The sequence below is a fragment of the Nothoprocta perdicaria genome, unplaced genomic scaffold (genome assembly GCF_003342845.1).
Source record: "Nothoprocta perdicaria isolate Ctin4 unplaced genomic scaffold, notPer1 scaffold_54, whole genome shotgun sequence".
Lineage (NCBI taxonomy): Eukaryota > Metazoa > Chordata > Aves > Tinamiformes > Tinamidae > Nothoprocta > Nothoprocta perdicaria.
In genome coordinates, this window is record NW_020455799.1 from 3,756,296 (window position 1) to 3,767,627 (window position 11,332).

Consider the following 11,332-nt stretch of genomic DNA (forward strand, 5'->3'; position numbering starts at 1 on the left):
TATGAATAACTCCTTGTGTCAGTCTGGGAGGAGCAGAAGGAAGCAACAGGAGATGGGAGAATTGAGCACTCTAAACTGGTGGAAAAAAAACCGTCCTGAAGTACTACAGCTTTGGGAAGAGGGAGAGCAAGAAGGGAAACCATCTGCTGAATTGAATCAGAGGATGAAGAAATTAATTTAGTCTAGTCCAATCTAGTCACTCATATAATTTCATTTCTAGCTATAATGTAAAAAATCCAAAAAGTTCTGGTTATAACAAAAAAGGATTAGAAAGTGATTTTCTTATGCTTTTCTTTCAATTATAGGCTCACTAAGTAAACACAAATTGTAAATGACAAGAGTTTGTCCTGTTAGTAACATACAATTAAAGAGACTCTTCTCCTCTGGCTAGGCAGTTTACTACAGATGTGAAATAGAACATACCTGCTCATATAAACAAGAGTACGTTACATTAGCACTATGTTGAACTCTAATTCTCTATGACACATATTAGTTCTAAATGTGCTCAAAATAAGATTTACATAAACATGTACCTTAAAATTTCACTATTAAGCAGCACGCAGTTGCTTTTAGTTGCTGAGGTTCTTTATATTGGTTGACCTTTTAGTTATCCATTCTAGTTCTAATAACAGAAACATGTTCCTCTCCACACCCTACCCATTATGCAATCATTTAGGATTAGACTTCTCAAAGAAAACATTATTTCTAAGCCACGTGCCCAAACTTCAGCCTTTTCAAAACCTTGTTCTTGGAGTTACACACTGAAGCCAGGTTTATGATTACAACTGATACTGACCAGAGTAATATAGTTCTACACAGATGTATCAGAGCTCACCTGCCAAAAGCAGAGACAACATCACAGACGTTCAAACCTAAAAGTACAGCTGATGCTGAAAGCTAATGGTTGAATTACTGAAACATCTCTACCCAGAAAGACTCTGGTCTCTACAAGAGATGGCTGATAGCTGCTTAAGAACATAAACCTTACCTGTCACCTTGATTATTCCTATTAGCTAATTTTCGAGCCTGACGATCCATCAAACTTGTCCTTGAGCGAGTTTTTTTCCAAGAATAGTAATATTTTACAAGGCTTGCAATAGACTTGTCTGGAAGCTAGAAGAATTCATCAACAAATTAACACACTGTTTTATTAAATTTATATCAAAGATTTTAATTCTACTTTATTTACAGTCACCCATATCCAAGTATCTTAAAGGTGTGCATAACTCAGCCTTGCACACATACATAAAAAGGCGGGGAAAAAAGAAAAAAGAGGGTAAGCTTTTTCCTTAGAGAGGAAAAGTTATAGCTGCATGAAATGAAGAAATGAACTTAAGCCTTACATTCTGTGTTCTTCCTTTTACACAGAAATCAACATTGAAACTTTAGTCCAGCAGGACCCCTTGCCCAAGTAATTGCTGAATTGCTTAATGCTTTGAACAAACTTTTACTTTACCATTTGCTGAATCCTGTGAAAGCTCTTTCCATGGAAGCTAAACGCTTGCTCAAATAGGACCTTATCTTCGACTGTCCACTCATCAGGGAAAGGAGTGAAGTTAGGGAGATCCGCAAGGGACTTCTCAATGTTGTGTTTATGCCAGAACAACATGCCGAGAGCCTTTGAAAAGAAACAATCCCTTTTTGGTTTTAGCCAGTTTCATGAAATGCTGAAAATAAGTTACTTTTTTTTTTTTTTTTTTTTAATTAAAGATTTACTATCACAATCCCTTCTCCATAGTATTTACAATTTTAGACTTCTTCCATTGCCTCTATGTACTACAGGATACAAAATTCTCTTTGGAGACTGTATGAAGAGTGGGCACATTTGTACTCCATTAAAGCTAAGATATCTGGACAATTTAAGGTTGGCATGGCAGCAGCGTTTCTGAACTAGCATAAGCTGGGTTGGTAGGCATAAATCTAACCTGTTGGCTTCTTTTACAAGTGTACGTATTCTACCCAGTTCCTTACAGGTCTTCAAGCCTATACTATCAGCCCACTGAAAAAAAAAAAAAAAAAAGAAAAAAAATACTTTTCAGCAGCCAGAGGGTCATCCAAAATGCAAGTTTGAAAGTTCAAAGTGAGAGTGGTCTTTCTACAACTCTCCAATCCACAAATAACAGCACGGCCACTTCCATGTCATGTGTACCTAATAAGGAATGGAAATTTAAGCATACTTTTGAACATCATTTCATTTCTCAATATTCTTAAAGAATGTTAGACTAATTGAACTTACTGCCAGAGAATCAATGACAGATTTGATGCCAAGTCTGGCATGGCAATTGGGAAATGTAATCCACTCAGTTTCAGCCATGCAGTGCAGACATGATCACCAGTTGTTCATCAGCTCTCCAGACCCCTGATTACAGATCTTCTAATAACCTGGACACAGTAGATCTGTTCTCTTGTTAGAAGGGCTAGAAGTCAGCAGCACTTCTTGTATGGGTATTTTCTATTACCCTGGGAACTGTCTACAAATATTTTCTATCACAAGTTCCTTTGAAAATATCTGTCTCTTTTAGAGACTCCTTAGTGAGATCCACAGTTCCCTCTTTCCTCTAACACAGGCCAAACCACAAACCAACATGATCAAAATGCAGGTATTTTAGATGTCAGTGTCGGCAGCCTTTCTTCCTGAGAGCACCTGACTTTGCTATTATGAGCTTTCATCCTCTAAAATAAGATCACACAACATGTACTGGTACACCAAATATTTGTTTGGAATAGGGAATCTTGCGTTACATGAATTGGTTGAATTACAAAGAAGATTGCAACAGAACTAAGTCAGTGTAGACTAGTAGAGTTTTACCCTTTACTCTTTATGGAATGGTGACTAACTTCATAAAACAAAATGTCAACTTGGGATTTTATTTTTAAATCACTCTCAAATCCAAAATCTTGGTGTTGTTTTTCTACCTTTGGGAAAGAAGATTAAATTAAAGTTGGTTTGCCTTTTTTTTTTAAGATATGCAAGGAACCTTTCCAATGCTGATTGCACTTAACGAGTCAATATTTTTCCATATATAAATTCTAGTATTAAATTTGTAACCTTCTTGCCTGGTAAATTGTTTAGCTAAGTATACACACACAATTGCATGACATGCCCAGTGTACCAAGAAACATACCAAACCTTTCAAAAGTGCACATTACAAGCTGAGCATGTCATGAAAACAAAGAGCTCAATCTTTTGCAGAGAATCCAGACCACAACTGTATGCAGATCCATTAACTGCAGTGTTTGCTGCCGTGCCTGAAGAGAAACAGCGTTAATTAATGGTAACCAAGGGGGAAAGAAAAAGTTATGATACACTTTTACATTAAAAACAAGTCCTTTAAATGAGCGCTCTTGTTGTGCAGCACTTACCTGTTCCACATTGTATCCATGTTTTTCTTTTGCTATTGCAATATATTCATCCACTGTAACAGAGCAACGTCAGAATTATTGCTTAGTACTGTTAGCTTTGTCATAAGATCATACAGAATTATCCATCTAACACGGGAACACTCTCTAGGTCCTCCAAAACATTTAAAATATTCTTAGCTGTATTCACAACAAATAGGTCCAAACACTTTAGTGCAATATTTAAACTTATAAACTTTATGCACAAGTTTATTCACTGTGAAAAAGATGTTCTCTTCCCAAATTTTACTGCATTAAAGCCACAAAAGTTCATTTCTAAAAAAAAGGTGATTTTTAAAAACAGTGTTTAAACAGTGTTCATATTTACATGTTTTATTACCCTGTTGATACCGACAGGTTTAAGAGACACTTGTATAATTATACAACACAACCTGTGTGATTTGAAACAAATGCTTCAACTACAAAATAAGAGAGGGTAGGAAGGCAGCCTTTTCCTTTCCTGCTAGTTCTCCAAATGAAAAATATATGTGATTTTTCAAAAACTTACTAATTTGCAACTTCTCTGCAGCTAAAACGGTTTACAGATATCAGAAGCCATTATTCACAGTTATTTTTAAGTATTCAAATTCCTAAGCAGACTTACACTTGGCATCTGGAATATTATGATATGGAGACCATACAAGCATCCCTCCATTATCTTTATCAGTGTATTTTGTAGCACCTGTAAGAAAAGTTAAGTCTTAGTATTGATATATATGACCTATGGAACAGGACAGTAGATAAAGGTGGGTCACATTTTTAATGTCAGCCAACAAACAAGGTGATGGAGGATAAAATAAATAAATACATAATTCCTTAAGAGTAGGGTTCAGGTTTGACCAATCAATGTCTAACAAGGGACAACTACAGCCCAGTATTAAATGGATCCTAAATTACTGTAATTTGAGCACTAAAGTTCATTTCTAAAGTTGACAAGGATGCCAAATTACAGCTACTTGTGCCCTTGAGTTAGAAGAGTTCTTAGGCAAGCGTGAGAGACTATCAGTATGTTGATACTACTATGACCACAGGAGTATCTGGATCTACTAGGCTGAGTTAGGCTTCCTTAACACAACAAAATTATGAGATTGAAACTTGGAACGCTCAAAGTGTTTTAAGTTTCCTTTCAGAAAGAAAAGTACACTAACAACTATGTCAGAAACTATTTTGTTCCCCATGCATCTCTCATATATATATATACACACACACACATATTTAAACTAAATCACATAGGCATAGAAGAGACTGAGATGTAAAATTCATCCAATTTTGTTTTTCCACTCCGTTTGTGGCTAAGGGAAATGGTCCAAATTACCTAACTTAAGAGGAAGACAGAACAACTCTTGCAGAAGTGATGTGACTTTGCACAAAGTACTGCAGATTCCAGAGATTCTAATTTCCAAGAAAAGCATCACAAAAATTGAAAAAATGAAAATTCTCTAAGACTTAGAAAATGTGAACTAATAGCTGCTTTTCATGAATATTTTAAAACATATATGCTAGTTCCTAAAATCTCTTACTTTTTTTTTTTTTTTTTTTTTTTTACAACAACCTATCTTGCTAAGAAACTGCTCCACAATTAGAGCACATCCACTTGTGTCAGTATAAATTCTTTGAGGCAGCACTCTCAGAAAAACCAAGCTTTCTGGGATAAAATTGATTTCTACACACATTCATACACACACACACACATCCCCCCTTTCTCTTTCTATTACAGCTATTTCACTGATTTTTTCAGGCCATTTTAAGTTTTTCTTCTTTATATCAAGGTTCTAAGGCTTGTTAAAGGATACAAATCAAAAACAAACAAAAAAACAGCACACTGGAGAAAAGAAATATTTATCACTTTCTAAGTACATACAATGTTTTGTTGTTCCTTTTCTATGTCAGCACTGTTTTGTATCTCCCATCTTTGCAGGCAGTAAATGCATTGCCATTGCCAACTTGCACCCCAGAAAAGCACACCATTAGAAAAACATTAGAAAAATTAATGTGCTTTCTGAAATAAGATGTGTAGGGTGTAACTAGTACAAATGCATCAACTCTGTAAATGTGCATACAGGACAAAAAGCACTAGGTACAAGTAGCACAAAAAAAAATCTTTTAGTACTTTGTATCTAAGAACAAGAATCTTAATGTAACTTTCTTATTAAAATAGCACTTGTTTTCAAAAATGTAACTTTCTTATTAAAATAGCACTTGTTTTCAAAATACAGGAATACAGTATTTCTTTTGAGAGAGATGCAAAGAAGTTAGTTATGGGCATACCATTTCTCTCTTGTCCAGTCAACTTTTAACCAAAGTACCTGACAGCTATCCTGCCTTCCACTGATTACCTAAGAGACATGGAAAACAGGATGGTCACTGCAGGGTACGGCAGAATTTTGAGTTGTGAGCATGAAACATCCAAATCTAAAATGATTATACCCTAATTTTCTCCCTTCAAAAATATGAGACACTCTGTAATTTATGCAATTTATATTGCAGATAATATCAAATATCAAAAGTTCTTAAGAACTTAGTTCTTAAGAACTTAGCTTCAGAGTCATGTTACTTGCACTTAATACTTTACAAAGCTTTGAGATCACTGCTTGAAGTGTGCAATGATATAGTTTAGCTGTAACAACAGAGCTAAGGATATTTTATAAGCTAAAACCTAAAGACAACAACAGTAGCAACAACTTTTTCTCCCAAGCTGAAAAACAAAACAGGTGACTTATTTTAAAAGAACACTCAACTCCAAATGGGTTCCACTTCACAGGGAAATTGCTTAGCTTGAATCTCATTTAAAGCACACACCTAAACAAAGAGCCCACCTCAGCTGAAAAAGTGCATCAACTGGGGATGTGTTTAAACTCATTGGCGAGACTGTGTAAAATCTTGAAGAATTTCAAGCCTCAAACTCTCCTCACCCACCACCTTAAGAATGAAGAACTTGTAAAATTTCAGACTTAAATGCCAGTCATTTAAAGAGAAAATAAAATAAAATAAAGACTGAGTTGTTCAATTACATATAGCAAACAGTGCAAAGTTGACCAAATGATCATTTCTTGAACATATAAGAAAGGAGCGTTTAAATAGCTTATTTTCCATGAAGATATTTTGTTCAAATTCTGGTCAAGAATCACTGCTTCATGAGATATCAGTAATGAAATTCTCACAATGCTCCATAAAATATTCTAATGTGAGAATTGTACAAAGCAAGTTCGTGTTGTAAATCATAGCCAGAATATTAACCTAGATCTTTCATCCCTAGCAGGGCCACTTGATTTATTTGCTTAGAGGGGAAGCTGCAGGTTTCTGACAGCTACCTTGTGTGAGCCGCCTACGCCTGCAGGCTGCGAGCACCGAGCACCGTGTGCGTGTTTCTGGCGCTGCACAGCACACCGGCACCTCGTGTCAGCAGCACGGAAGAGGACAAGGACTGAGGTGCAGCCCTGGGTGAGGAGGGAGGCAGAGTCCACCCAGCTTCGCTCTCAAGCTGCTCTCCCTTTCCCTCCATGGACCTAAGGTGATGGGGTTGGCGGAGGAAATGAAGAGCAAGAAAGCTCTGAGAGTGAAAAGGAGACATGCTTCCTGGACAGCTTCCCACTTTGTGCCAGAAGCCAGTGCCTTGCAGACCTCTGTAGAGACAGCAGTGCTACGGGTTGAGCATCAACCTCAGAGGGGAACTCCAGGTGCTCAGCTGATTCCATGGTACCCTGTTCATTTTTTCAGTGTGGTCCTCAAAGAGGCTAACAGGAATCAGGGTGATGAGAAGCATACACGTAAAGGATGATGAAACAAGCATTCAAACCCGCTATATTCTCTACACATTAGTTGATGGCTAAGGCCACTTATGTGGGAACAGTACTCTTCTACCATGTTCGCACTACTAACCCAGGCAATTTCCATCAGAAAAGCTCTTTGCAAAGCTGTGCTATTTTTCCAGCAGGAATCAGACAGCAGACGTTTCAGAGGGACCTCCATATGGCTGAAAGGAAAGGGTGACAACAGAAGGATGGGATGCATATAGGCAAGCAGGTGCTTGTGAGACAACATCCTGTCCTCAACACAGAGCATCCACAGCTACGGGGATCTCTCCATCTCTGTATGGAAGACCACACTGTATCTTTGAGAACTGCATCTTGTCCTCCCTGCCTTAAGAGCAGGAGTGGGTGGCAGCCCTACCTCACCCTGCAAATAAAAAGCCAGCATCTCAGAGTCAACATGATCTTTATGCACAAGAACCATTCTCACTATGGACAGCAGATGGGAGGCAGTGGTTGGAAGTACCCGGCAACATATTAACTAAAGCACGTGAAAAGAGACAGAGAGAGAGAGACAGAGAGAGAGAGAGAGACAGAGAGAGAGAGAGACAGAGAGAGAGAGAGACAGAGAGAGAGAGAGAGGAGGAAAAAAAAAAAAAAAGGCAGAGCTCTACAGCGGGAAGGAAGAGGACGACCATTAGCTGGATCTCTCTACTCTTCTGTACACCTGCAAACTGCTTCGGGAAGGTATTTGCACTTCAGCTGCAGCCCTCGCTCTCCTGCCAACATCACTCAGAAAATGGGTCTAACTGGTGGTGAACCATAATTTATGGGGATTCTCAACTGCTTCCATAATGGAATAACTGCAGTGACAAATTGACACTTTTAAAATCTTGGCTCCACATCAGAAGATGGATAAAGCTGGGAAGATGCTGTTCTGTACACAAATAAACAAGTACCAAGAGTTATATGAAAGTCTGGAAGCATACAAGACTAAAAAGGGGGAAATGGCAATTTAAAAACACAGTGGTTACCCACAAACAAAGTGCTTTTCTCCACTTAAGCAGCATCTTTCAGAATAGGAACAGAACCAGAAAAAAACAACAGGAGAAATAACTGTATTTTAAAGATAAGGGATTGAAAGTCTTGGAGGTGAGAGAAAAAAAAATCAGAGACTATAAGGACAGATGGAGAGGGAGAAAAATTAAAATTCTTTTCCACCGCACTTAATAACTTCAATACAGGAGAGCCTATTTTTATATAGACCTATTTTTACGTAGAGAGGTTAGGAGGGAAGAAAAAAGTTAAAAGGACACAAAGAAATGGAATTCATAAGTGACCTTAAATAGTATAACACATTCTTCTCGACCACCCTTTCCAAGAAGTGAGTGAATGGAAAAGCAGCATTTAAATAGGCCAAGTTCACAGTAAAGCCTTTGGAAACTCCAAATGTACTATGACCTGCCAGAGCTCGGCCTGTATTCTCCCTTTATTCCCAGTGCTGCAGAACTTCTCTAGCAGTCATCTTGCGTGCATCGCACAAGCACGGAGCAGATATGGAAACACCCTGCTATATCCTAAGTGCTCTAGGCAGCCAGAAAGCAGGAGAAACACTTGCACCTTGAGAATAAGCCACCACTTAAAAATAAATAAATAAATAAATAAAAAATTAAAAAAAAAAAAATCAGGAGCAGATGAAAATCTGGAAAGCAGGAGATGGTCTATGCACTCAGTAAATTACTTAAGAAGATTCAGAATGCCTCTTTTATTCAAACCTTTTCACGTATACCTCAAGTATATGAAAACAAGTATACCTCACAAATTGATATAAAAGAGTTGCAATTAAATATCTTCTCTCCACTAAGCTCTACCTTAAGAGCTGCCTGTAAAATGGGGTTCAAAGGGGAAGAGATGGTGGGAGAAGAATGTTTCAATTAACTTCCATTAGTTGTTGCTTTGACTCCAAATCCATTTCTCCCAGGAGACACAAAAATCAATTGACTTTTCTTTAAACAATTTATTTCATAGACAACTTCAGATATAAGAGTTTACTACTGTCATAACCTTAAACATGAACATTTTATTCCTCAACTTACTGCTGCAGAGCCTTGCTCACTGCAATAAACACTGGCCAAGTGAGACCAAATGCTGTCCTGCCAAGCATTTATTCTACTCAATTTATCACTCTGTGTCTGTACCAGAGGGAAGATTTTGTATCACAGACTTCTATCTAGTTTCATCCATTACCAATTCCCTTCTCCCACCTATTTATCTTAAGAGGCTTAACAAAAAACAAAGTATCCATTGCAGAGTGTTTGCAGTACTGAAATTAAACACCCTTCTAACTGATCTGGTGAGTCCTTCAAAAAGGGCTCTAGGACAACTCAACAAGAAACACCATGCAACAATATTGAAGTCCCTGCATTACAGACAGTGCATATGTCCACATACGTAAACTTAGAAGCTTGATGGAATGGCCGTTACATAATTTATTACCAAAACTTCTAAGTGTCTGTAGGAAGACCACAGGAGAACACTTCCTGTCCAACACTGTATCTACCAGATGATGCTTCCAGGTTCATCTGTTTCCTCTCAAAGTATTTACTTGCCAAGATCTCCTTGGATAATTAACCTACTAAGATGCTACATATATATTTTTATACTTCATGGAGCTGTGTTTTAAGATTTAGCTGTTAAAAGCTATTAATGCCTAGTCTTACTAAATCAACACAGGATTTCTAAGGAAAGATTTCCATCATAATGGAACAGTTCTAATGAAGGAATATGTATTAATCTCAGTAAATAAGAGCACAGCATCAGTAGTTTTTCTCCTCCCCAGGGTGTACATCTACAAGCTCCAAAAAGTCTCCCTATATAAGAGAACATGAATTTAAGTTGTGTTGTTAAAAGTTCAATGATATGGAGGCATATTTAGTTTACAAATTTGAGACTACAGAAGCTCTGCTGGCCTACAAGGGTGAAAAAGTATTCTTTTAATCAAGAGGGAAAAAAATACTATGCATTTTTCTAATCTGTAGGGCCACTGGAAAAAAACAGGCCCAGGCTATTGGAAGTTACCACTTCTCTTTATTTTTATTTATGCAACGTAAAAAGCAGTAATGTAAGTGGCATTACTGCCCATACTATGCACTCCTCTCTAGGCGAGAGGCTTGCCCTTACACCAAGGCTGCAAGGAAAGGTGCCCCTTTAATCCACACCACCCTCCTCATCTCTTTTCCCTGTGCCCACCAACGGGGGCTCCAGCTTTAGGGGTCACTACATGAGGAGCACCGGCCCAATCCTCTTCCAGCAGGAAACCATCTGACACCAATGGAGCCTGTCTGGAGAACCGGAAAGCAGATAGGCTTCATCTGACCACTACAGCGGAACGGGTAAGTGCTCCTAATGAAAGAGGAAAAAAAGAAAAAAAAAGGGGGGGGGGCGAGGAAAAAAAGAAGGCAAAAGGCGGCGGGAGCGGCTTGCTGCGGGGCGCAGTGCTCCCGGCTGGAGCGGGGCTGAGCAGGGAGGATACCCAGTGTTCCTCGGGGCGGCGGGGCCGCACCAGCAGCAGCAGGAGGAGGAGAGCGGCGGCTCCGCTCCCGAGGCCGCGCGCAGGGCACACAAGGCGCTGCTCCGCTCCGCTCCGCTCCGATCTGCTCCGCTCGCCGGGCAGGCACGTCCCGCACGGCGCCCGCCCCGAGGAGCGCCGGGGGGAAGCCGTGACAAACACGCACGTAAATCACCTTGCCGGCGCCGCGGCGCGGGGCACGAGACAATGGCAGCGGGCTGAGCCCCCCGGCGCCGCGCGCGCACCGGGCGAGGCTCCCGCCGCGCAGATGCTGCCCCCGCGGCCGGCGGCGAGCACAAAGGCGGCGGGGAAGGGGGCAGAGACAGGGCACGGAGAGAGGGGAGAGGGGAAAAAAAAAAAAAAAAAAAAAAAAAGGAAAAATAATAATAAAGGGGGGAGCGGCGCCCCCCCCGCACACACGCGCATCCCCGCGCGCTCCCGTGGCGGCGCGGCGGCACTTACCGGGCTCGAAGTCGGGGATGCGCGCCTGGTATTCCGCGCCGACCCTCATTCCTACATCTGCAGCACGCGCCGGGCAGCGCGGGGCGGGGGGAAGGCGGGCGGCCGTTAGCGGCGGCCCCGCGCCCGCCTCGCCTCAGCGCGCGCGCGGCCGCCT

At 40.2% G+C, this 11,332-nt stretch overlaps 1 protein-coding gene across 2 annotated transcripts in view; it reads right to left on the bottom strand.

The window, feature by feature from the left end:
* RCOR3 (REST corepressor 3) overlaps positions 1-11,260 on the bottom strand; it is a 23,314-nt gene extending 12,054 nt beyond the window's left edge. For both annotated transcript variants that reach the window (XM_026048386.1, XM_026048387.1), the window contains exons 1-5: positions 11,179-11,260; positions 4,004-4,081; positions 3,364-3,416; positions 1,457-1,618; positions 989-1,113 (exon numbers count right to left, since the gene is read on the bottom strand). In XM_026048386.1, the coding sequence (XP_025904171.1) occupies positions 989-1,113; positions 1,457-1,618; positions 3,364-3,416; positions 4,004-4,081; positions 11,179-11,227 (467 nt within the window). In that variant the 5' untranslated portion in view covers positions 11,228-11,260. The remainder of the gene's footprint in view (positions 1-988; positions 1,114-1,456; positions 1,619-3,363; positions 3,417-4,003; positions 4,082-11,178) is intronic.
* Positions 11,261-11,332: the final 72 nt, after the last annotated feature.